Genomic DNA, 27,909 nt, shown 5'->3' with positions numbered 1-27,909 from the left:
CAGCTGCAGAGTAAGGGTCACTTTATACAAGGTGTCCCTAATGCGTGGCCGCTTCCCTCACCCACTCCCCCACCCACCACCCCACATGGGCTTGTGCACTACCTTCAACTGCAGGGCAGCCTTTGCCCCAAACCCCCTGAAAAACACGCCTGAACCTTGAAGTCTAACAGGTGTCCTTGGTGAGTGCTCTACAATGTTACTGTGCACTCGCCTCCAAGTTTGCCTCAAAGTGCAGCCTGTCAAGTGCACGCCTTTTATATGCTGTTGTGAAACACATCAGCGTGGGTGGACGATCCGGCTGGGGGAGGAATGAGTCTGACAGGTGAGCCTTACAATGATATGTTGGTGTACGACATTGAGGTTCCCCATGTCCAATGGATGGAAATGCGGCCCGCCATCGATGGACTGAGAGGACGATCGCAAACTGGTTTCACAACTCCCTGGAACCCATTTTTGGCCATCTTGCCATATTATCCACTCACAGCACCGAACACGCCCGATGCCAGCGGGCACAGACGATTCCACCCACTGTATTTAAAAGTTCACACCATGAGGATTAGGTCAGTCAGGCACCTTTGGAACATAAAGGGTCAGTGTTCCCTTTTGAGAATTACCCCGGGTTGGGACAGAGATATATCAAAATTCAATATCACCATATTGAATTTGTGAGTAAATATCTTTCTTAATTGCTCCTGTTTGTTTGAGTTATCCAACAATATTTGCAGGTAAGTTGGATTTATAAATTTCATGTATTTTCAACTATTATTGACACGTTATGTTTTGCTTTAATTATCATTTATAACTTCATGTATAAGCTATAAAGCATAATGGGCTTCAATAAAACGTGTATTTTTTTGAAGCATGTGCAACATGTAATCTAAAATATTTATTATCCCGGCAATCCTCATAAATACACTACTCCAGAACACTTACTAAGATTTCTAAGAGCTGACATTGGTTGACTTTCAAGGAACTTGGCCAACTAAGACATGCCCCAATTTATGCCCCATCCTAAAATAATTTTGTGGGCTTTGATACTCCTGGGGGACAGGGCTTGTATTTGAAGACTCAATCTAAGACTATGTTCCGATAATGTTTAGAATTTCTTTTACTTGGGACTTTAAACGTGCAATAAGTTGAAGGGAATTGGCTTACCTTGCCAGGAGCTAAAAATAGTAGAACCATTAAAAAGGCCACCACTTGAGGTTGGAGAGAATGATCCCTGGTATTGGGAAAGTGGTCAGGGAAAATATCTGGAAATGATTGGAATTGGGGAAGGTGAAGGGATGCCTGAACCGGAGGTGGAAGAGGGGTCTGAGTGGATCCTGGAGTGACACTCAGATAGACTGTTGGGCCTGAATGGATGGTCAGTCTCGAGGGGTTGTGCTATCTATCCCTGTCCTCTTTCCCCAGCCTTCAAAACATTAAAAAGATGCACATGTCTAGGCTTCTCCTTATTTTTACACTGTGCACCCCCCACCCTCCCATTCCAGGTTCCCTTTTACCCCAGTCAGTCAGTGCCAGGGGAATTGCACCCCAGTGAGAGGCAGTGCCCAGCAAACAGAAACCCAGTGAGAGGCAGTGCCCAGCAAACAGAAACCCAGTGAGAGGCAGTGCCAGGGATAAATTAACCCAGTGAGAGGCTGTGCCTAGAAAGCTTTTTTTAATTATTCATTAAGGGAAGTGGGCTTCGCTGGCTAAGCCAGCATTTATTGCCCATTCCTAGTTGCGCTTGAGAAGATGTTGGTGAGCTGCCTACCTGAACCACTGCAGTCTGTGTGGTGCAGGAACACCTGCAGTGCTATTAGGAAGGGAGTGCCAGGATTTTGACCAGGCAACAGCGAAGGAACGGCAATATATTTCCAAGTCAGGATGGTGAGTGACTTGGAGGGGAACTTCCAGGTGGTGGTGTCCCCATCTATCTGCTGCCTTTGTCCTTCTATAAGGTAGTGGTTGTGGGTTTGAGAGGTGCTGTCTAAGGAGCCTTGTTGAATTCCTGCAATGCATCTTGTAGATGATACACACTGCTACTACTGTGCGTCGATGGTGGAGGAAGTGAATGTTTGTGGATGTGGTGCCAATCAAGCGGGCTGCTTTGTCCTGGACAATGTCAAGCTTCTTGAATGTTGTGGGAACTGCACTCCTCCAGGCAACTGGGGACTATTCCAGCCCACTCCTGACTTGTGCCTTGTAGATGGTGGATAGGCTTCGGGGAATCAGGAGGTGAGTAAAATGTGGCAGGATTCCACGTCTCTGACCTGCTCTTGTAGCCACAGTATTTATATGGCTGGTCCAGTTCAGTTTCTGGTCAGGATGTTGATAGTGGGGGATTCAGTGATGATAATGCCATTAAACGTCAAGGGGCAATGGTTAGATTCTCTCTTGTTGGAGATGATCATTGCCTGGCACTTGTGTGGCACAAATATTACTTGCCACTTGTCAGCCCAAGCCTGGACATTATCCAGGTCTTGCTGCATTTGGACATGGACTGGTTCAGTATCTGAGGAGCGGCGAATGTTGCTGAACATCGTGTAATCATCAGCGAACCCAAGGCAGTGTCAGGAACTGGACTTCAGTGGGAGTTGTTACCAAGGGTTATGTACCTCAGCCAGTCTCAGTTACCTCAGGAGAGGAGGGGAAGAAACAAACAGGAACAATGTGAAATGCTCAAGTCATTGGGCAGTGATACCCACACCAGCTTCACCTACTCAGTGAGGAAATGGCGGTCTGTCCCGCGGTTGGAGTGCAGCCTGGCCACTGGGTTCCCACTTTCAGCCATTGCAGGAAACCCAAGAAATGAAACTGTGCAGACATGAAACCCGAATGTGAAATTCTTTTCTCCCGGGTCACTAACACCAGCGACCGGCAGATCAATCTTCCATTCCAGGCGACTCCCAAACAGGGAGGGTTGACAATCCTGAATGTGTGAACTGGAATCAATTGTAAAATAGCTTCCCGAGTGTTCAGACTTCCCGGGAACCGGCACTCAGAGAGTTAATAGTTTCTAACTTCAAGTAACATTTCCATAATGAATCAGCTAGTGCGTTTCTTCAACACATAATGTTGCTACCTGCAGCTTAACTTTATTCAAAATCATCTTCATAAAACAGTATAAAAAGACCTGAGCTCTCTGCTCAAACTGCAGATCCACCTGAAGGTGCTGAGAGTCATTCAGTGCGTTCACCAGTGATCTGAGCGGACACCAGGATGCTGAGACTCTTCCTAACTGTGTCTCTCCTCTTCTGGCAGCAACTTGCTGGTCAGGATGAGGTGGAGAACTTCTGTTATGAAAATGACTGCATTGAGCCCGCAGAAGTCATTGTGGACAAGGTAAGTATTGTTCAGAGTTTACTGCGTTCTGTCATGTTTGTCCTAGGGGAAATTATTCAATGCCCGTTTTTGGGGTAAATAACCTGCGGTGAATCGACAGCGCATCCCCCAACCCTGAAACATGAGGCTGGGCTGAAATTGGTCCTTGCATCTCGGTAACATTTTATACATGAGCTGCTGTCGGCTGATTGGTCTCCACTGCCAGCTTGTGTAGTGAGAATATCAGGGTTTCTGTCTCCAGCAGCGGGTCTAAAGTGGGGTTGGTGTGGAAACAGAGAGGTTAGAGGGACAATGCGAAGGACTGTAGAGTCGGGACACATTCCTGTTACTCCTGTATTCACTGAATTTAACCCAATTTCTGAAATTTATAACAGACTTAAGATCACTATGTTACATCTGTAAGAAACCAAGTCTTGTTTTAGGTGATACCCCCACACCACAGATACCTGGAAAGTCACATCAATACAGCAGTGTCCTTAAAGCAGGTTTGGCTATGAGAATTACACTCCGTCCTTGCTAGGGTAATATAAACCGGGGAGTTTTACCCAAGAGGTTCCCCTGAAGATGTGCCGGGGACATCCCGGAAGTCCCCATGCAAGGACTGCATGGGATATGTCCGGGAATATTTAAGCTTGTGATGGGCAATTATCCTGTACTGGGAACTATCCGATACTCCAACTTCTATCAGTGACTTTAGATGGTTCCGACTCTCTTAGCAGAATAGTTACCTGGGAAAAGTTAGACAGATTAAACCCACTTCTACCCCCTGTGGTACTGACCCTTCAACTCCCCACTGAAACACATCCCCCCGAACACCAACCACCCCCCCACTGCCCAACTACCCCTATCCCCAATCCCAAACTACCCACCAACCATAACTAACCCCCCACCCACTGACTAAACCTCCCACCCCTGACTACCCCACCCCTCCAATTGTCACCCCTGGACTAACCATCCCACCCCCAACCATTTCCCAACTGCACTCACCCCTCAAATTTCCACCCCCGGACTAACCATCCCACCCCCAAACATTTCCTGACTACCCCCACCTCTCAAATTACCATTCCCCCACCTCCGACTACCCCCACACCTATTTAGCCCCCAATTAGCATCCAAGCCGTTCACCCCCAACTATCCCATACCCCAAACTAGCCCACCATCCTGACTACCCCAATGCCCTGACTGGATCCCAACTCTTCCACCCAATCCCCAGATCCTCCCTCATACCATGACCACCGACAACCACCCATCTACTCCCCACTACCCCCCGACAACCCCCTGGTCCTCCCACCCCATGGTTTGCCCATGATGCACTGACTTACCCCCCCGACCCACTACTCTACCTGATACCCCCACCACCCAAACCCCAGACCCTCCTCCCACACCACAAATACCTCCCTCCACCTCAACTAAACCCCACCCCCTCCAAATACCCCCTGGCCCTCACACCCCCTGGTTACCCCACAACTCCACAAACTAACCCCCACACCCTGACTACTCCCACCGCCCCAACGACAGGACCCACCCCCGCCCCAGCCCCCCTCCACCCCAAGGAAGTTGTGAGCCATTAGCACGAATGGGGGTTTGGATAATAGACAGAAAGAGGACAGAAAGACCTTCCACCACTCTGACCACTCACCACCACCCCCCACCATTATCCTCTGACCCTCCCACTCCCTGATTACGCCACAACCCCCTGACTAAGCCCCACATCCCACCCCTTTGAACACTGGACTCCCCGCCCCTCCTTCAATCCATGACTATCCCAAAACACTCTGAATACATCTCACCCCTGACTATCCCCCAACCACCACACCCCTTTTCTACTTTGATGACGCTACAACTAACCCAGAGATAAAAACAAAATACTACTGCGGATGCTGGAAATCCAAAACAAAAACAGAATTACCTGGAAAAACTCAGCAGGTCTTGCAGCATCGGCAGAGAAGAAAAGAGTCGAGGTTTCGAGTCCTCATGACCCTTCAGCAGAACTGAGTATAGTTAGGAGAGGGGTAAAATATAAACTAGTTTAAGGTGGGGGGGGGTGCGGTGGGGAGAGAAGTTGAGGGGGGTGTTGGTTGTAGGGACAAGCAAGCAGTGATAGGAGCAGCTAATCAAAAGATGTCACAGACAAAAGGATTAAAGAGGTGTTGAAGGTGGTGATATTATCTAAGAAAATGTGTTAATTAAGAATGGATGGCAGGACACTCAAGGTACAGCTCTAGTGGGGGTGGGGTGGAAAGACTGACAAGGTATTAGTTGTAGATTTTAAAATAATGGAAATAGGTGGGAAAAGAAAAATCTATATAAATTATTGAAAAAAACAAAAGGGAGGGGGAAGAAACGGGGTGGGGATGGGGGGAGGGAGCTTAAGATCTTATGTTGTTGAATTCAATATTCAGCCTGGAAGGCTGTAAAGTGCCTAGTCGGAAGATGAGGTGCTGTTCCTTCAGTTTGCGTTGGGCTTCACTGGAACAATGTAGCAAGCCAAGGACAGACATGTGGGCAAGAGAGCAGGGTGGAGTGTTAAAATGGCAAGCGACAGGGAGGTTTGGGTCTTTCTTGCGGACAGACCGCAGGTGTTCTGCAAAGCGGTCGCCCAGTTTGCGTTTGGTCTCTCCAATGTAGAGGAGACCGCATTGGGAGCAACAAATGCAGTAGACTAAGTTAGGGGAAATGCAAATGAAATGCTGCTTCACTTGAAAGGAGTTTTTGGGCCCTTGGATGGTGAGGAGAGAGGAAGTGAAGGGGCAGGTGTTGCATCTTCTGCGTGGGCATGGGGAGGTGCCATAGGTGGGGGTTGAGGAGTAGGGGGTGATGGAGGAGTGGACCTGGGTGGCCCGGAGGGAACGATCCCTACGGAATGCCGCCAGGGGGGGTGAAGGGAAGATGTGTTTGGTGGTGGCATCATGCTGGAGTTGGCAGAAATGGCGGAGGATGATCCTTTGAATGCGGAGGCTGGTGGGGTGATAAGTGAGGACAAGGGGGACCCTATCATGTTTCTGGGGGGGAGGAGAAGGCGTGAGGGCGGATGCGCGGGAGATGGGCCGGACACGGTTGAGGGCCCTGTCAACGACCGTGGGTGGAAAACCTCGGTTAAGGAAGAAGGAGGACATGTCAGAGGAACTGTTTTTGAAGGTAGCGTCATCAGAACAGATGCGATGGAGGCAAAGGAACTGAGAGAATGGGATGGCGTCCTTACATGAAGCGGGGTGTGAGGAGCTGTAGTCGAGGTAGCTATGGGAGTTGGTATGTTTGTAATGGATATTGGTGGACAGTCTATCATCAGAAATTGAGACAGAGAGGTCAAGGAAGGGAAGGGAAGGGACGCTACCTTCAAAAACAGTTCCTCTGACATGTCCTCCTTCTTCCTTAAGCGAGGTTTTCCACCCACGGTCGTTGACAGGGCCCTGAACCGTGTCTGGCCCATCTCCCGCGCATCCGCCCTCACGCCTTCTCCTCCCTCCCAGAAACATGATAGGGTCCCCCTTGTTCTCATTTATCACCCCACCAGCCTCCGCATTCAAAGGATCATCCTCCGCCATTTCCGCCAACTCCAGCATGTTGCCACCACCAAACACATCTTCCCCTCACCCCCCCTGACGGCATTCCGTAGGGATCGTTCCCTCTGGGACACCCTGGTCCACTCCTCCATTACCCCCTACTCCTCAACCCCCACCTATGGCAGCTCCCCATGCCCACGCAGAAGATGCAACACCTGCCCCTTCACTTCCTCTCTCCTCACCGTCTAAAAGCCCAAACACTCCTTTCAAGTGAAGCAGCATTTCACTTGCATTTCTCCTAACTTAGTCTACTGCATTTGTTGCTCCCAATGCGGTCTCCTCTACATTGGAGAGACCAAACGCAAACTGGGCGACCACTTTGCAGAACACCTGCGGTCTGTCTGCAAGAAAGACCCAAACCTCCCTGTCGCTTGCCATTTTAACACTCCACCCTGTTCTCTTGAGCTAGAGCTGTACCTTGAGTGTCCTGCCATCCATTCTTAATTAGCACATTCTCTTAGATAATATCACCACCTTCAACACCTCTTTGATCCTTTTGTCTGTGACATCTTTTGATTATATGCTCCTATCACTGCTTGCTTGTCCCTACAACCAACCCCCCCGTCAACTTCTCTCCCCACTGCGCCCCCCCCCCCCCACCCTCCACCTTAAACCAGCTTATATTTCACCCCTCTCCTAACTATACTCAGTTCTGCTGAAGGGTCATGAGGACTCGAAACGTCGACTCTTTTCTTCTCCGCCGATGCTGCAAGACCTGCTGAGTTTTTCCAGGTAATTCTGTTTTTGTTCTACAATTAACCCACACTGACCCAACTCTCCTACCAGCCCCGTTGATTATCACCTGAACTCCCATCCCTCCATGAATAACCCCCACCTCCTCTCACTGCTCCCTACCCTTCCCGACATCCTGACCCTCTCCACACTTGGGTGAGTGAAAAGGAGCGGAGTGGCATCCGAAGGTGATTATCACTCCCCGGATGTTGTGAGCCATTAACATGAATAGGGGATTGGATAATGGACAGACAGAGCTATGGGATTTTGATAAACTGTGGTCAACATTTAAAGAAATAATTACAAATTCTCAGTGAAAACACATTCCATTGAAAAACAATAAATTCTGCAGGAATACTGGTCCACCCATGGCTTACCACATAAAATAATGGGGAGCGAAAGGGTGAAAGAGAGTGTGGAATTTAAAGTAATCTATCTAGAAGAAAATAAGCACTAGGGAAACTAATGGGAGTAAAATCTGACCAATTCACTGTACTTGATAGTTTATATCCTTGGGGTCAGTTCAGTGGATCGATACGATTCTCTGCAGCTATGACCGGGTGTTCTGAAGGTTGTGCTGTCTGTTCTGCTGCCAAGAGATATATACCGGTTAGGTGACAGGGCAACAAGTTGGCAGATGGAATATTTTGTGAGCAAGTGTGAGGCTATTCACTTTGATAAGAAGAAAAACGGAGGGTCACCAGAATGGTAGGGTGGTAATTAGTGAGGAGGGTTGCCTTAGATTACAGGAGGATATAGGCAGGAGGGTCAGATGGGCTGATCAGTGGCAAATGGAATTTTATTCGGATAAGTGTGAGGTGATGCACTTGGACAGGACAAACAAGGCACGGGAAGACACGATGAATGGTAGGGCCCTGGGAAGTATAAAGGATCAGAGGGACCTTGCTGTGCATGTCCACCGGTCCCTTAAGGTAGGATGGCAGGTGGATAAGGTGGTTAATAAGGCATATGGGATACTTTCCATTATTAGCCGTGGCATAGAATAAAAGAGCAGGGAGATTATGCTGGAACTGTATAAAACGCTGGTTAGACCATAGCTAGAGTATTGCATGCAGTTCTGGAATCCGCATTATAGGAAGGATCTGATTGCACTAGAGAGAGTGCAGAGGAGATTTACCAAGATGTTGCCTGGGCTGGAGAGTTTTACTTATGAGGAGTGATTGGATAGGCTGGGGTTATTTTCCTTGGAGCAGAGGAGATTGAGGGGGACATGATTAAGTTGCATAACATTTTGAGGAGCATAGAATAGGGTAGACAGAAAGGAACTCGTCCCCTTGGTGGAGGGTTCAATAACTAGGGGGCATAGATTTAAGGTAAGGGGCAGGAGGTTTAGAGGGGATGTGAGGAAGAATTTTTTTGTCCAGAGGGTGGTGTGAATCTGCAAACTCAATGTCTGAAAGGTTGGTATTGGCAGAAACCCTCATAACATTTAAGAAGTATTTGGGTGTGCACTTGCGATGCCATGGCATACACCGCTATGGGCCTAGTGCTGGAAAATGGGATTAGAATAGTAAGGTAACTGTTTGACCAGTGCAGACTCGATGGGCCTCGATGACTCTTTAACTCTAATTTTTTAATTGGTATGAAGAACATTTCCATTTTGGTATTTAGAAGCATTTGGTTTCTTAATCCAAAAAACTCAGAAAGTTTGTATTTGGGTATAACAAATGATTAGAAAGGCAAATAGTAAGTTGCCCCTTATTGAAAGGGGTTTGGAGTTCTAGAATAATGAAGTCTTGCTCCAATTGTACAAGGCATTAGGGAGACCACACCTGGAATACTGTGTGTAGTTTTGATCTCCTTATCTAAAGAAGGATGTACACACTTTAAAGGTGATGCATGAAGATTCACGGGGGTGATTTCTGGGATGAGGAGGGTTGTCCTGTGATGAGAGGAATTATAAATTGGGGCATGCTCTCTGGAGTTTAGTAGAGTGAGAGGTGATCTCATTGAGGCTACAAGATTGTGTAGGGGCTTGGCAGGGCAAACACAGGGAGGCTGTTTCCCCTGATTGGGAACCGAGAACACGGGGGGACAGACCCTGGTTAAGGGGTTAATCATTTAGGGCTGAGAGGAGGAGAAATTTCTCACTCAAAGGCTTGTGAATCTTTGGAATTCTCTATCCCAGAGGGTTATGGATGTTTAGTCATTGAGATAGATTTCTGGATTCTAGGAACATCACAGATGGGGGCTGGGTGGGAAAGTGAAGTTGAGCTAGGGGTGCGGGAGGGTGGTGTGGGTTGGGAGGTCACTTTTAAGGTTTAGTACCAAAAATTAATACTGTACATTTCTAAAAATTCCCTTTTCAATTGAAACCAACATTCCAATAGCGTTATAACTTTTCATGATGTCCTAAAGTAGGAACAATTCGAATGACATGCTGTGTGGTGTACCAGAGGCTTGAGAGTCTTGGACCTCATTGAAACGAGTGGTATAAAAGAGGACATTGACTCACTTATTGCTCTTGCAAAGTCTGGGAATTAAATCCTTATTTGGCATTGACCTAGGCACTACAAACGACAGTGGGAATCGCAGCCCTGTCGACCCTGCAAAGTCCTCCTTATTAACATCTGGGGGCTAGTGCAAAAATTGAGAGAACCGTCTTACAGACTAGTCAAGCAACAGCCTGACATAGTCATCCTCACAGAATCAGACCTGAAAGGTAATGTTCCAGACACCACTGGAAGTTTCCCTACCACTGACGTGAGACTCACTGATCTGTAGTTCCCTGGCTTATCTCTAAAACCATTCTTAAATAGCGGAACCACATTAGCTGTTCTCCAGTCCTCTGGCACCTCCCCCGCGGCCAGAGAGGAATTAAAAATTTGGGTCAGCGCCCTTATGATCTCCTCCCTTGCCTCCCTCAGCAGTCTGGGACACAAATCATCCGGACATGGAGATTTGTCCACTTTTAAGCCCGCCAACACCTCCAATACCTTGTCACTCCCTAAATCAATTTCCTCAAGAACCTCGCAGTCTCTCTCCCCGAATTCCACACCTTCATCCTCATTCTCCTGGGTGATGACGGATGTGAAGTATTCGTTCAACACTCCAGCGATGTCCTCTGGTTCCACCCATAGATTGCCACATTCGCCCCTAATGGGCCCTACTCTTTCCCTGGTTATCCTCTTCCCATTGATATACTTGTAGAATATCTTGAGATTTTCCCTACTTTTCCCAGCCAGAGCTTTCTCATATCCCCTCTTTGCTCTCCTAATTGCTTTCTTAAGCTCCACCCTTCACTTTCTGTACTCCACTAATGCCTCCGCTCTTTTACTCCCCTTGTTCCTGCTAAAAGCCTCTCTTTTCCTTCTCATCGTATCCTGAATATCTCTGGTCATCCATGATTCTCTGGGCTTGTTACTCTTTCCTATCACCCTAGAGGGAACATGTTCAGCCTGTACCCTCCCCATTTCCTTTTTGAACGCTCCCCACTGCTCTTCTGTAGATTTCTGCACAAGTAGCTGTTCCCAGTCTACCTTGGCCAGATCCTGCCTTATTTTACTAAAATCTGCTCTCCCCCAATCCAAAACACTTTTTTGCAACTTGTCTATTTCTTTGTCCATAAGAAGTTTAAATTGTACCATGTTGTGGTCGCTATCACTAATCCACTCAGCAAATGTTTCTTTTCTGAAAATTTTCAATGAAATTCAGTTTATTTTTGTGCCAAATCTTATCTTTCTGAAATTTGTTCATGGGCCCCTTGAGTGTGAAAAATATGCAAATGTGGCCCTCGGAGTCGAGAGGTTGGACAAGCCTGGGTTAAAGGAAGGTTTTACAAATCCCTGCTCCATCCTAGATTCATCCCACCCTGCACCATCCTGTTTAAAATCTAGCAGAATGTGGTCACACTGTGGGACTAAAATGTCCCTGGGGAGGACTATTCCTGATCATTCGTTGTAGCTTTGGCAAAAAAAAATTAATTGAAATCCCAGAGAAACAGCATAAAGTGCTTTTATAAAAAGGGTCTTTACAGAAAACAACCCTATGACTGGAGTGCTTCTAGAAATGATTTCTCTCAGGATATGAAGATGCAATAATACAAAATAGGAGCAGAAGTAGACCATTTGGCCCCTCAAGCCTGCTCTATCTTTCAGTAAGACCATGGCTGATCTGCTTGTGTTTTGATTTCCACATTCCCATCTACAACTGACAACTTTGATTCCCTTGCCTAACAGCAATCTATCTACCTCTGCCTTAAAAATATTCAATGACCCCGCCTCCACCATCTTCTGAAGCAAAGAGTTCCAAAGTCGCACAACCCTCTGAGAGAAAAAAAATTCTCTTCATCTCTGTCCTAAAAGGGTGACCCCTAATTTTAAAACAGTGCCCCCTAGCTCTGCTCTCACCCACAAGAGGAAACATCCTTTCCATGTCAACCATGTCAAGGCCGTTCAGGATCTTATATACTTCAGTCAAATCACCCCTCACTCTTCTAAAGTCCATTGGAAACAAACACAGTCTGCCCAACCTTTCCTCGTAATACAATCTGCTCATTCCAGGTATTAATCGAGTAAATCTCCTCTGAACCGCCTCCAATGCATTTACATCCTTCCTTAAATAAGGAGACCAAATCAAAGAATCACAGAATCACAGTGCAGAAGAGGCCCTTTGGCCCATCGAGTCTGCATCAACACGTGAGAAACACCTGACCTACCTACCTAATCCCATTTACCATCACTTGGCCCATAGCCTTGAATGTTATGACGCACCAAGTGTTCATCCAGGTACTTTTTAAAGGATGTGAGGTAACCCGCCTCCACCAGCCTCCCAGGCAGTGCTTTCCAGACCGTCACCACCTTCTGGGTAAAAAAGTTTTTCCTCACATCCCCCCTAAACCTCCTGCCCCTCACCTTGAACTTTTGCCCCCTTATGACTGACCCTTCAACTAAGGGGGACAGCTGCTCCCTATCCACCCTGTCCATGCCCCTCATAATCTTGTACATCTCGATCAGGTCGCCCCTCAGTCTTCTCTGCTCCAACGAAAACAACCCAAACTGCAGCAGTATTCGAGATGTGGTCTCACCAATGACCTGTATAGCTGACGCAAAACATCATTACTTTTATGTTTAACCTCTCTCGGATTAGAGGATAACATTCCATTAGCCTTCTTAATTACTTGCTTTATTTGCGCACTAACTATTTGTGACTCCTGCACTCGAACAGCTCGATCCCTCGGCACCTCGGAATTCTGCAGCCGTCTTCTAGTTAAGTAACACTCTGCTTTTTTATTCTTCCTGCCAAAATGTAAACAATTTCATATTTTCCTACATTACATTCCATCTGCCAGATTTTTGTCCAATCGCTCAACCTGTATATATATCTCTCTGCAAACTCCTTGTGTCCTCTTCACAACATACTTTCCTACCTATCACCTGTAAATTTAACTACCGTGCCTTCACTCCCCTCATCGAGGCCATTAATAAGTTGTAAAATGCTGAGGCCCCAGCACAGAGATTTGCAGAAGCCCACTCATCACATCCTGCCACCAGAAACAGACCCATTTATGCATACTCTCTGTTTTCTGTCAGCCAGCCAATCCTCTTTCAATCCTAATATGTTACCAGCTACACTTTGCGTTTTTATTTTCTGCAAAAGCCTTTGGGTGGCAGTTTATTTTTTGTTCATTGATGGGATGTGGGCCTTGGTGAATTACTGCAATGCATCTTGTAGATGGTACACACTGCTGCTATTGTGCGTCAATGTTTCAGGGAGTGAATGTTTGTGGATGTGGTCCCAATCAACCAAGCTGAACGGTGTCAGGCTTCTGGAGTGTTGTGGGAGCTGCACTCATCCAGGCAAGTGGGGACTATTCCATCAGACTCCTCACTTATGCCTTGCAGGTAGTGGACAGGCTTTGGGGAATCAGGAGGTGAGCTACTCCTCGCAGGATTCCTTGTCTCTGACCTGCTCTTGTAGCCACAGTATTTATATGACTCATTCAGTTCCGTTTCTGGCCATTGGTAACCCCGAGGGTGTTGATAGTCGTGGGGGATTCAGTGATGGTAATGCCATTGAACATGAGGGGGCAATGGTTGGATTCTCTCTTGTTGGAGATAGTCTTTGCCTGAAACTTGTGAAGCTCAAATGTAACTTGCCAATTGTCAGCCCAAGCTTGGACGTTTTCCAGGTCTTGCTGCTTTTGGACCTGGACGGCTTCAGTATCTGGGGATTTGCGAACGGTGCTGAACATTGTGCAATCAGCAGCGAACATCCCCACTTCTGACCTTATGCTGGAAGGAAGGTCATTGATGAAGTAGCTAAAGATCGTTGGGCCTAGGACACTTCCCTGAGGAACCCCTGCACTGATGCCCTGGAGCTGAGATGACTGACCTCCAACAACCACAATCATCTTCCTTTGTGCCAGGTATGACTCCAACCAGTGGAGAGTTTATTCCTGAATCCCATTGACTCCAGTTTTGCCAGGGCCACACCCAGTCAATGCTGCATAGGTGTCAAGGGCAGTCAATCTCGGGAGTTCAGCTCGTTTGTCCATGTTTGAACCAAGGCTGTAATGAGGTCAGGAGCTGAGTGGCCCTGGTGGAACACAAACTGGGCATCAGTGAGCAGATGATTGCTAAGCAAGTGCCTCTGATTAGCCTTTTAGTCATTCGCTGCCATTCTTTGTATTCTGACCAATCACCTGACTGCCACTCAAATTTGTACTGTTATAGGCTTTTTTCTTCAGTTTTATACTTTCCTTAACTTCTTTAGTTAACCACGGACAATCGGTCCTCCCTTTAGAATTTTTCCTTAGAGTAGGAATATATTATTATATTATATTCTGAGTATTCAGAAATATCCCCTTAAATGTCTGCCGCAGCTTTTCTATCGATCCTTCCCCTGTAGTCGAGCAAGAACCAGATCCTACAGGTGAAAAAGTGAGAAAAAGCAGAATTGCACCTTCCTCCCTTCCTCACTGAACTCCCAGCAGTGCGCTGAGGTCACACTCCAGTGCTAAGTTGCACTGAAATGTTTGAATTCATGTGCTCTGAAAATAAAGGCACTAGCTGAGCCCAGGTACAGAAAAACATTGCAAGCTATCTACAGCTGTGCCCCAGTGGTTAGATACTCTCTCCCTGCTTGGGGCCCCTGGATGAGATTTAGAATTTAAACAGTATTGGCAGTTAAATGTTAAATGCTAAATATAAACATTATTAGACGTTTAGAAAGGGATTTAATGTTCTCTCAACTCACCAAACTCTCGGGACTCTGTTGAGGTCACACTCCAGTACTCGGTCACACTGAAAATTGCTGTCATTTTTTTTTTTCCTTTTGGAGATTCTTCTTTATTAATTACACTTTTCCACTTAATTTCCCTGTTTTTCACACATCTCAAAAGCAACCAGAATTAAAAAAAAGATACTATTTGCACATTTATTTCATAGAAATAAAATGCAACATCACATTGAACCTGTGGATAGGCTGTAAATTCAACACAACTTGTACGACAGCTTCTGGGCGCAAGGGAATCAATCCAGTTCTTGAGTGATGGCCGTACGGAATGTTTGTACCATGTATCATTCTACTCTGAAACATTCAGATCAACGATTCTCTCTACATTTTTTCTGAGCTGCTGGTAAATGTCTGATTGACAAACCCTTGGATAGTGGCATTAGCATACAAGGGACCAATGCCATTTAAAGTATAATATGAGTTGGTGCCAATGAAGTCAGATGGAAAGGTTATATTGTTACAGAGTTAACTTGTTTTGTAAATGTAGTGTTTTCTTTGTAGCCACTTTGCTAATACTAGTCGATTGCTCTGTGATTAATTATCCTAAGAGAATCAGCATTGGTCCTGCAATATCACCATTGCTACAGTCACTCTGCCTACTGAATGCAGGTGTAATGAAAGAACGTTAAACATGTATTTATACAGCACCTTTCACAATGTCTCAAATCACCTTCTAGCCAATTAAGTGCTTTTGAGAGGTAATCATTTTTATAGTTTAAGGAATGTTATTAAATGGCAGAGCAAGCTCAATGGGCCAAATGGCTCACTCCTGCTCCTAATAGTATGTTTGTGTGTCATTCTGGATGGATCTGATAAGCTGGTCTAGATTACCTTTATCATCCATAATTATCTTGTCGTCAAGGAGTTCAATCATTGCTGGAGTTCTGTTTATTTTTTTGCCAATGGAAGTTTACTGTGAGCAGGCTTTGTGGGGTGAAATTGCAAGGACACAAGAGCGTAATGGGCTCATAGTGAATCTGTAACCTGTTTTACACTCTACATGATTCTCAAAAGTCTTTTCCATTGACTTCAATCTTGTCTTTTAATCTACTTACCTATTACCTCACTCTGTCTTGGTGCTTTTATGAGTTTCTTGAGGCATTGAAATATCATGATAAAGTTGTATTGCATACTAGATATTAAAATATATATCCTAGTAAGAAGCAGCAATCAGAAGAGTCTTCAGACTTCCTGAACAAGAAAATAAAAATACAAATGTGAGCCATTCAGACTTTGTCCTTTGGCCTCTTAAATGTTGCATTGCACAGAGACACATTAGGGCTCCAATGCTTCTCACTGACAGTGAAGACCATGTTGTGCCATCATTCCACTTTATTGACAAGGAGGTATTTGATATTTCTATCCTGTGAGTTTACTGGTAAAGTAAAATCTATTAAGGTAAGGGGCAGGATGTTTAGAGAGCATGTGAGGAAGAATTATGTCACCCAGAGGGCGGTGGGAATCTGTAACTTACTGCCTGAAAAGGTGGTCGAGGCAGAAACCATCATAACATTTAAGAAGTATTTGGGGATATTTACAACCAGATGCCAACAACGTGAGTTACCATTTTACTGGGACCTTTCTGTGATTATTTGGTGAACTAATTGATGAATCTTGAATGGGGATAAATGATCATGCATCATTGAGGGGGGAATGATGTGGTGGTGGGGGAAGCGCATGGGGTGTAGGTGGTGTTGGGATTAAGGGGCACGGAGACAGGTGGAGCACTAGGGCTCATGTCTCCTCTCTCTGGCCCTGAGAACACTAAGAGGGAGGTGACTCAGTGTGAAAGGCTGTCAATAACAATCTCTACTTTCTTTATTGAAAACCCAAGGGGAGGAGCAAGGCCAATAGTGCAGGAAACGCTAAAGTTGAAAGACTGAAAGAGAATAGAAAATGAACCAGGAAGTGTTAATGCCAAGAATTCCATCAAAACCCCTAACTCTCTTTCAATCCCAGTCCATCCAGGACATGAATGCTGCTACCACACCTGGGAAATTAGCATGTCCTCTGAACACTGACGCTTTACAGAGGGACTTCAGTTGTGTCATATGGTAATACATTCTCCTCTTTTTGTCTTAGAATTATGAAGAGAAAAAATTCCTACACTTTCAAGCTGTTGCAACAGTGGTTACTGGAATGGATATGAATCGTGCAATAGAGACCGGCCTGGAGAGACTTTTCAATTATTCACATTTCTCTAATGCTGCAGGTACATCAAATGTTCCCTCAAAATAACAAAAGAATAGAAAACAACCTTTCGATCTTTGATCTGTCTTGTTTCAAACTTAGTGTGTAGACTGAGACACTGACCGAAAAATCCCCCCATTGTCAATCCCAGAGGCTTCCGTGTTCACTTGTTCCCAGTGGGTAGAAGTGCCACTTGGGCTATTTCTTTGATATTTGCAGACTTTATGCTCCCAGAATCGGAAGGTTTCCCACATATGGGGCGGAATCATCCCAGATTTGCACTCAGTGCCGAAGCAGGCAGGTAAAACGATGATGGGTTTTCACGCCGTATCATCCCAAGCCCACCACATTATTTATGTACTCCCGGGAAACGCGCTATTTCCATGACGGGAGGGCTGTCATTCGCCCTCCCACCATTACCCCGCCGCTGCATCACGCCGGGCACCACATTTAAAGTCCAGCTGCAGGCATACATCTCAGTGCTTCCAGACCACAACTGCTGCACCTAAGACATGGCCCTGAAACGGAAAAGACTGCAGCCCACAGGTTCAGCGACGCACCCCTCGAGCACCGTTTGGATGCCGTGGGGGCTCCCGGGATGTCCTTTCCACCACTCTGGCCACAGCAAGGGCATCAACAGCACTAACCCGGCTTGGGAGGCAGTGGCAGCAGTTGGCAGTGCCAACGCCCTTCAATAGAGGACAGCCACCCAGTACCGCAAGAGGATGAAATACCTCCTCCTTTCTGCCAGGGTAATTAGGGGAGGCGGTGGTGTAGCGGTATTATCACTGGACTGGTAATCCAGAGGGTAATGCTCTGGGGACTTGGTTCAAATCCCACCGCAGCAGATGGTGGAATTTCAAATTTGAATTTAATTAATATCTGGAATTGAAAGTCCGGTGACGACCATGAAACCATTGTCAATTGTCATAAGAACCCATCTGGTTCAGTAATGCCCTTTAGGGAAGGCAATCTGCTGTCCTCAGCTGGTCTGACCTACATGTGACTCCACACACACAGAAATGTGGCTGACTCTTAAAAATGCCCTCTGAATAAGAGTAATTAGGGATGGGCAATAAATGCTGGCCTAGGCAGCAACGCCTACATCCCATGAACGAATAAAAATAGAAAGGTCACTCATCATTTTCAACTCACACACTCACAAACCCATTGCACATCCAGAGGGTTCTGGCACTTGGAGGACTGCTGGAGGCCAGAATTGTGCTGAGCCCGAGTCAGATGATGAGCCTCTGGACTCGGTCATGTCACAGTTGCTGGAGCTGCAAAGGCAGGCTCGGGAACAACAGGAAGGGATGTCCGCTGCACTCCTCAGTTTGAAAGGCATGATGGAGGAGTCCGTCCGCCTTCAGCCTGAGGTGACGGTGCCGACATGCCAATGCACTGAGGTTAACACAGGTAGGACGGCAACCACCATGGAGACCTTGGTCCAGGATGTTGCTCCTGCACTGCTATGTGGGCGCAACTCCATCGCTGATGCCATAGTGAACCTCCAACAATGCACCCAAGATGGGTGCCAGGCAGCTCGATCTCAGCCTGGCTACCCCTGCTCCTCAAGGGGTCAGCCTGGGACCTCTAGGCACCGACAGGGAGGAGGACCAGCAGGTGCACTCTCCAGGCCCATCCATCCAAGTGGCCCATGGAGCATCCAGCCCACCCGACTCCCAAGAATATTTCCCTGCCTATGGCCCCTTGTTCTGATGAGCAGTGCTTTTGTCACTCAGATATGAAACCTTTCTGCACAAGATAAAGGCAGGTGTCTCAGTCCAGGGCCTCTTCCCTCTGCTCTGTGCAGCCCTCAGAGCAAAGTGATGGTCCGGCCTCACACTCCCTGGGGCAGAAATTTGCCCTCATTGGGCAGGCTGGCTGGGGGCAAGTGGAAGTGGTCGGGGAGCCAACAGCCGCCCGTGAATGGGCCATAATCGTTATTTGACGCTGGCGGGCCAACTAAGGCCTGCCCGGTGTGAAAGGTGCAGGACAGCGCTCAGCACTGCCTGTGTAGGGGGAGGGGGAGAGGAGGGCCAGCACAGAAGTTCACACATGCACACGGTTAAGCAAAGGAAAAGCTCCCTGAGGCTCAGAGCTGCCTCACGGAGATGGAGATTCTTGGAATAAAAAGAAAGATTGTAAAAATTTTAATAACATGTCCCTGCTCATGTGACACTGTGAGATGAGCAGGGATGTGTTAGAAATTAGTTTAAACATTTAAGTATTTTTTGTTGACTGATTAAAACCTCATTCCGCCCGTGGATGAGGTTTCACAAAAAATCCAAAGGCCGCTTGGCCTTTTCACCCACCCACCAACCGTAAGGTCGGACGGGCGGTGAAACATTTCATTCAATTGGACCTTTAATGTCCTTAATGGGCCTGTTAATTGTCGGCGGGTGAGCTGCCGACTGCTGCACGCGCCTGCCCACTGAAATACCGCGTGAGGGAGCGATGACGTCGGGATGCTCGCCTGATGTCATCCTGCATCATTTTACACACGTTCAGATCGGGCGCGCACCCGCACGACAAACGGAAAATTCTACCCCGGGAAATATTACTGATGTCTGCACCTCGACAGTGCTTGTCATTGCTGCCAGAATGTAGTGGGCAGGTGCCACAGAGCTCGCTCATTCTCTCAGTGTGCTCTCAGCACCTTTAAGGAGGGGCTGACCCCCGTCTCTTCAGCATCTGTGACCAGTGACGCTGTGCTCCTGAAGGGCTCAGGTGCTGACGGCGGACAAATGATTAGATGTTTCTAAAGTTACATGGCTGCGTCTCTATGATATGTCCCTGATCACAGAGCACAGCCGACCTGCCCCTCAGCCAGACAGGAGATGACATTGTCAGAGGCTATGTGAAGATCTATGGAGTGTCCTCACTGCAGGTCATCATCATCCTCCTGCAATCAAGCAACTATTAGGGCCTCCACTGTGTCTCCATGACAGGAGCATTATCACAGAGGGTATTTGCACTGCCATAAGCCAGACTGGAGTCAAACGTTAACAGATGCGATGTGAGGATCTATGGTGTCTCCTCACTGTATGTCGTCACCATCCTCCACAAATCTAGCAGCTATGAGGACCTCCTGAGCACGCCTGCCTCATCTAGTCAGTGCGAGGGCCTCATCCCCATCATTGTCGCCTCCCAGGACCCCCTGACCCTCATCCCTGTCGGCGTCCTCCTCATCAGAGGAGACGTGCAGCTCCTCCATTTCCTCCTCAGCCAGCTCCTCTCCATGTTTCAGGATCAGGTTGTAAAGGGCGTATCTGACGATAACAATGTGTGTCACCCGCTGAGGACTGTATTGCAGGGCTCCACCAGACTGGTCCAGGCAGCGGAACCTCATCTTCAGCATCCTGATGATCTGTTCCAGTAAGTTACGAGTTGCAGCATGAGCCTCAATATACCGTTGTTCTGCTGCAGTCTGAGGCTGCCGCACGGGTGTCATCAGCCCCGGCCTCTGCGGGTAGCCCTTGTCCCCGAGGAGCCAATCCTGCAGCCTCTGTGGACCCTGCAAAACTCCAGGGATCTGTGACTGACTGAGGATGTAGGCATTGTGCACACTCCCTGGAAACCGTGCGCAAACCTGCAGGATGTGTTTCTGGTGGTCGCACACTAGCTGCACATTCAGCGAATGGAACCACGTGTGGTTTATATAGTCCACTATGTTGCAATGGAGACCTGAGCACCACACGGGTGCAGTCAATCGCACCCTGCACCTATGGGAAACCCGAGATCTGGGTGAATCCAATCGCTCTTGCTTCCTGGCTGTCCTGGTCCCTGGTGAAATGCTCAGAGTTGTGTGCCCTCGTGAAGATGGCATCCGTGACCTCATGGATGCATTTGTGGGTGGAAGCTTGTGATACCCCACAGAGGTCACCTGTGGAGCCTTGAAAGGAGCCACTGGCATAGAAATTGAGCGCCACTGTCAATTTCACGGCCACTGGCAGCGGATACCCTCCATGTCCTCGTGGCACCAAATCCTACAGGATCCGGCAGATGGGACCGACCAGTTCCCTAGACATGTGCAGTCTTCAGCAACACTGGTTCTTGGTCATCTGCAGGAATGACAGGCAGCGTCTATAGACCCTGGGTGTGGCTAGGCACTGGCCTGCAATGGCTCGTTGGGGCTCTTGGGTGATGTTTGTTGGAGCACCAGCCGCCGCTTCTTCATGAGGTTGCTGCTCCTGCCTCTATGCAGCCAGGATCCTCAGTCGCTCTCTCCTCCGTCGTCATGACATCCTGTAGGCCATCAGGCACACAGCTAGTTTACCAGGCTCCATGATCCTGATGTACTCAGCCTGCAGGATGAAAGTGAGAGACATGTGGTTAGCATGGGTGCACTAAGAACCTGTCCTGGTTAAGTGTAATGGCCCCATAACACTTCCCGGAGAGTGCTGGCCACCACTTGGATGGTCAGAGAATAGTGCGCTGCATGGCTGCCCTATTAGCTTGAGCTATTGGGGAGATAGGTCTAAACTGGGATGCTGACATTGCAAGGAGCTGTGAGCGTCTCCTGCAGTGACTGCTCCACGGCCAGCTTTAGCGAGGAGATTGTACAACGTGCGCAGTCATCCAACTGCTCTGCAGCCCACTAAAATGCTCATGAATTTGCAGTCTGCCTGTGGGGTGGGCTGAGGGTGGGTGGGGCGGGTGTGGTGTACATGGAGTTCTGGGGTACTTGGTGGTAATTTGCTGCCTCTGTGTTGCTTGAGTGGGCAGGTAAGCCAGGAGCCCGACCCCAACCATATCAATGTGGCTGCACCTGAGCTGTCTCAGTTGCAGAGGAATGACCACTTTATGCAGGTTCCCTAATGTGTAGCCACTTCCCTCACCCACCCTACCCACCCACACTGAATACTTGGGCACTATATTCAATGCCAGGCCTGCCCTTGCCCGTCCTCCAGCCACCAGTCGCCTCAATGGCAGGTCCGCCCTTAAACCCGAACCCCCCGATTCTCCTGAAGCTTAAAGTCCAACAGGTGACCCTGGCGAGAGCTGTACAAAGTTACTGTGTACTCACCTCCGAGTTCCCCTCAAAGTGCAGGCCACCAAGCTCACTCCTTTTACGTGCTGTTGTGAAACACGTTGGCGGACTATCCTGCTGACATGGACGGATGACCCGGGGGAGGGGGGTACGATTCTGGCGGGCTGGATGATAATGATATGCAGATGTATTACAATGAGTTTCCTAATGAGTTACAATGATGTCCGATAGCGGGCTGAGCGGGCAATCGCAAACTGCTTTACTGCTGTCATGAAACCAATCGCGCCATATTATCCGCTCACGCCACCGATCATGCCGACTCCAGCGGGCACAGAAAATCCTGCCCATGGTGGGATGGGATTCCAAACTCATGTTCCTACTCCAGCAGTGGCTGCTGAATTTTCCTAGTATAATAAAGGCTCCATATGCCAGGCATGAATCCCACTACTGCAGTCGACATGTACCCTTGTGGAAGCTGATACATTGCATCTCTCTCAGGTTACTGGATGCTGCTGGAATGCTGGGTCCAGACTGAGGCTCAGTGGCAGGAAATTCTGTCTTGTTACAGATAAATCATGTTTGACTAGCTTCATTGAGATATTTAATGGTTAATGTTGGATGAGGGTAGTTGATATTATGTCTATACACTTTCAAAAGATGTTTGACAAATTAATATATAATAGACTGTTCGTAAAATTAAAGCCCATGGGATTAAGGGGATTGGCAGTGTGGATACAGAATTGGCTAAGTGACAGAACACAGAGAGTAGTGGTGGACAGTTGTTTTTCAGACTGGAAGGAAGTTTACAGTGGTGTTCTCCAGGGGTCAGGAACTATTACACATTTCATAAATATTAATGATCTAGAATCGGGTATGCAAGGCATAATGCCAACATTTGCAGATGATATTAATGTTGGGAAATGCAGTAAAAAATAAGGAGGTTCTAACAGGACATCCAATATGAACGTAGGAGCATGGGAGCAGGAGCAGGCCATTTGGCCCTTTGAGTCTGCTCCACCATTCAATAAGATCATGGCTGATCTGGCTGTGCTCTCAGCTCCACTTTCCTGTCTGCTCCCCCATAACCCTTGACTCCCTTGACTTACAGAAATCTTCTAACCCTGCCTTAAATAAATTCAAAGACCCAGCCTCCTCTACTTTCTGGGGAAGAGAATTCCACACACCAACGATCCTTTGGGAGAAAAAGTTTCTCCTCATCTCTGCCTTCAAAGGGAGATCTCTTATTTTTAAACTCTGTTCCTTCATTTTAGCTGCCCTACAACAGGAAACATTCTCTGGGTATCCACCTATCACATCTCCTCAGGATCTTGTATGTTTCAATAAGATCACTTCTCATTCTTCAAGACTTCACTGGGTATAGGACTAACCTGTTCAACCTTTCTTCATAAGACAACTCCCTCATGCCAGAGGGTTCCAGTGAACCTTCTCTGAACTGCTTCTAAAACACTTATGCCTTATTTTAAAAAGGGAGATCAAAACTGCCCAGTTCTACAGATATGGCCTCACCAAGGCCCAGTACAGCTGTAGTAAAACTTTCTGACTTTTATATTCCATTCCTCCTGCAATAAACACCAACATTCCATTTGCCTTCCTAATCACTTGCTGTACCTGCACACTAACCTTTTGTGATCTATGTATGAGGACACCTAGATCCCTCTGTAGGATCGGGTTATGCAATCTCTTTCCAATTAAATAGTATACTGTATAATACTATTCTTCCTGCCAAAGTGAACAAGCTCACATTTGTCCATGTTACACTCAATCTGCAGTAATTTTTCCCACTCACTTAATCTGTTTATATCCCTTTGCAGACTTATTACCTCCTCTTGACAACTTACTTTCCTACATACTTTGGTGACCTTGGCAAATTTAGCTGACATGCATTTCTAAAAAAGCATTCAAGGGATGTGGGCATCGCTGGCTAGGCCAGCATTTATTGCCCATCCTTAATTGCCCTTGAGAAGGTAGCGGTGAGCTGCCTTCTTGAACTGCTGCAGTTCCTGTGGTGTAGATACACCCAAAGTGCTGTTATGGAGGGAGTTCCAGGATTTTGACCCAGCCACAGTGAGAGAAATGGATTTGCATTCACTCCCTTCATACAAGTCATTGATATAGATTGTAAACAGTAGAGGTCCCAGCACTGAACTCTCTGGCACTCCACTAGTTTCAGCTTGCCAAATGGAAAACGATCCATTTATCCACACCCCCTGTTTCATGTTAGCCAATCAATCTTTTATCCATGTTAATATGTTACCCACTAAACCATGTGCTCTTATCTGGTGTCGTAACCTTTGATGTGGTCCCTTATCAAATCCCTTTTGGAAGTCCAAGTGCACCACATCCACAGGTTCCCCTTCATCTGCCTTGAGCGTTGCTTTGTCATAAAATTCGAACAGATTTGTTAAAAACGATTCCCCTTTCACAAAGCCATGTTGGTTCTGCCTGATCAAGTATCCTGCAGTAGCCTCCTTAATAATGAATTCTCGCACTTTCCCTTTGACTGATATTTGGCTAAATGTCCCATAGTTCCCTGCTTTCTGTCATCCTCTTTTCTTGCATTAATGTGTTACTTTAGTTATTTTCCAGTCCGTTGGATCCTTTTCAGAATCTAAAGAATTTTACAAGATTATAACCAATGCATCTCTAATCTATGCCACCGCTTCTTTTAAGACCCTCGGGTGCAGGCCATCCGGTACTGGGGGCTTCTCAGCCTTTAGGTCTTGTTTCAGCTGCAGCTGATGTTAATGCTCAGCAAGCCAGGTCTCAGATTGAAACCCATCTCGGCTGATTGTAATTTTCTTTTTCTGTATTGTAGAAATGAGGAGGGAAAGCTACAGAACACAAAAGTACAGGACTTCAGTTATTACTTTTAAAATTTTAAAAATTAACATGTTTATTGAAAAAAAAGATAAAGTAAAACTTAAACACACAAGATAAAAGTTACAGTAAGAAAATAAATTGTACAAAATGACACCCAAAATGCTTGATCAAAGTTACACAAAAAAACTATTTTTCCGCAACAACTCTTATAGATTCTTAACCATTAAAACCAGGAAATATTCCCCAAACCGAAAAATTGCTTTTGCTTTAAACAGAAGTACAATCCATGACTTCCCATAACAAATCCATGCTTCTGTGGTTCTTCCAAAGGGAGAGTTCGAACAAATTGTTTCTAAGGACACATATTCTCCTGGCCCAAAACTGAGCTGCTTTCCTCAATTAAAAGGTTTTCAGAGCTTTTCTGCACACTCCAAAACACTGGGATTGGCCTTCGGTGGGACGTCCCCCACAGCAACTGCTACAGCTGAAAACCCATTTGTATAAATACCTTTTCACCCCTTTCTTCATGGTTCTCCATTGTCTTTAATTATCTCCTTGAAAACTCAGGCTCCCAAATATCAAAACCTTGCATGTTCCTATTTTATCTCTATTTTGGATCCATAAAATTTAAAATGCCTGCCCCTGTTTACTCACAAATCTCCTGTAAAATGCAAATGTTCTTGTATCTTTGAGCCTCGTATGAAATGCAGCAACTTCAAATCAATTTCAAAACTTATCCCCAAATGCTCATTTCAGACCAACTCTGTTTCCTTGTAATTTAACACTCACTATAAGGCCTCTTTACGAAATGCAAGAAGATAACACCCTTAGTCTTTTGTGCGTTACACTCTACAGAGAATCTGACTCCCACAATCTCACATTGATTAACTCTGGACACAGACAGACACAAGTTACCCTTACCTACACAGAATATACACATAAACACAGGAATATAAAAATGTACTCCTATCATCATAGTCTAATAGTTTAAAAGCAAAATATTATGTATGCTGGAAATCTGAAATATAAACAGAGAATGCTTTAAAAATTCATCAGGTCTAGCTGCATCTGTGGAGAGAGAAACACAGTTGACATTTCGAGTCCACATGATTCAGCTCTGAGAAAGAATTGTACAGATTCAAAAGGTTAACTCTGTTTCCCTCACCACAGACACTGCCAGACCTGCTGAGTTATTCTAGCATTTTCTCTTGTTATTTCAGGCCAAATAGTTCTCCTAGCACCCTTTCCCAGGTGATGGTGATTGTATTATGTTCATCCCTCCCTATCATTTCTTGATTCTCAAGACTCCTTGGAAAGTTTTCTAAGTCCTCTACTCTGAAAACAGACACAAAATACCTGTTCAACGTCTCCACCATTTCTTTGCTTTCTGTTACTGATTCCTCACAATCACTCTCTAGATTTAGTTATTTTTGCTAACTGTTTTTAGATTACTAGCGAGCTTTCTCTCATACTCTGCTTTCTGCCAATTTATTTTCGTTTAAGTCATTCTTTGCTGGTTGTTAAAATATGTCCATTCCTCTGGCCTACCACTAATCTTGCAGATTTCTACAGTGTTTCTTTCAATTTGAAACTATCATTTTAATATTCCCTTAAATTTTGTTACTGCAACTTTACTGCATTAAGTTTTAGTTTTCAAGTTCACCTAAGCCAATTCTGCCTTCACACTCACCTTTATTTGGGTGTAAAACACTAGGCATGGACCAACACTTCTCCATTTTAAACTGAACATGAAATTCTATCAAATGATCCCTGTCCCTAGAGGCTCCTTTACCATGCGGTAAACCCTGTGTCACTGCACATTACCAGATTTTACCTGTTCCCTGGTTGCCTCGAGAATGTACTGCTCAGAGAAATTGTCCCGAAAACTCTTGGTTCCAGGCTACATTTGCCAACCTGATTTTCCAAATATAAGTGTAGATTAAAGACATCCACGATTATTGCAGTATCTTTTTTACACACCCCATTTATTTCTTCCTGTGTGCTTTGTCCTACAGTATCATTATGTGAGGGGGCCTATAAACTCCTCCCACAAGTGACCTCTTGCCTTTACTATTTTTTATCTCTCCCCAAACTGATTCTACATCTTGCCTTTTCAAGCTAAGCTCTTCTCTCAGTATTGAACTATTGCCCTATTTAATTTACAGGGATACACCACCACCTTTTCTTAGCTTCCTCTCATTCCGATTTATCAAACGTGCTTCACCATTCAGGCCCCAGCCTTGGACCCGTTTCAACTATGTTTCTGTAAGCCCTATCAGGTCATCCATATTTATCTCTAGTTGTGCTAACAATTCATCTCTTTTGCTACAAATGCTGCGTGCGTTCAGATGCTAGGCCTGAAACTCTGCTTTCCTTCCCATTTTCTGCTTCATCTGCTGGTGCACTCTTATGATTGCATTTTCTGTCCCTTCCTACCACACTCTGGAACTCATTCCCCAAATTTCTGCCCTGCTCCATTGCATTGTTGTTTCCCTTTACTTTACTGTATATCCTTACATATGACCCCTTCCCCTCACTATTCAGTTTAACGCTCTCTCTCTACCACCTTAGTTATATGATTCACTAGAACACTGGCCCCAGCACGGTTCAAGTGTAAACCATCACAATGGTACGTCTCCCGCTGCCTGCACCCCATGAATCAAAACCCATTTCTCACACACCAATTCTTTGAGCCATGAATTCATATCTCTAATCGCAATTACCCTGCACCAATTTGCTCGTGGCTCAGGTAATAATCCAGAGATTGTTAACTTGATGTTCTGCATTTTAATTTAGCCCCCAGCTGCTCATAATCCATGAGGAGGGAGGAGGGGGTGGCATAGTGTTATTGTCTGGTATTACAGAGACCCAGGGTAATGCTCTGGGGACCAGGATTCGAACCCCACCACAGCAGATGGTGAAATTTGAATTCAGAATGAATCTGGAATTAAAACACAGATCATGACCAAGAAACCATTGTCGATTGTTGTAAAAACCCATCTA

The 27,909-nt window shown here is 46.3% G+C and overlaps 1 protein-coding gene across 1 annotated transcript in view; it reads left to right on the top strand.

Moving 5' to 3' along the window:
• Positions 1-3,207: 3,207 nt before the first annotated feature.
• LOC144680391 (heme-binding protein 2-like) overlaps positions 3,208-27,909 on the top strand; it is a 38,251-nt gene continuing 13,549 nt past the window's right edge. The window contains exons 1-2 of the mRNA XM_078541360.1: positions 3,208-3,330; positions 16,965-17,094. Coding sequence (XP_078397486.1) covers positions 3,208-3,330; positions 16,965-17,094 — 253 coding nt within the window. The remainder of the gene's footprint in view (positions 3,331-16,964; positions 17,095-27,909) is intronic.

This window comes from Cetorhinus maximus, chromosome 5 (genome assembly GCF_964194155.1).
Source record: "Cetorhinus maximus chromosome 5, sCetMax3.hap1.1, whole genome shotgun sequence".
Classification (NCBI taxonomy): domain Eukaryota; kingdom Metazoa; phylum Chordata; class Chondrichthyes; order Lamniformes; family Cetorhinidae; genus Cetorhinus; species Cetorhinus maximus.
Note: the sequence above shows the minus strand (reverse complement) of the source record. Positions and strands in the feature narration are given on the sequence as shown.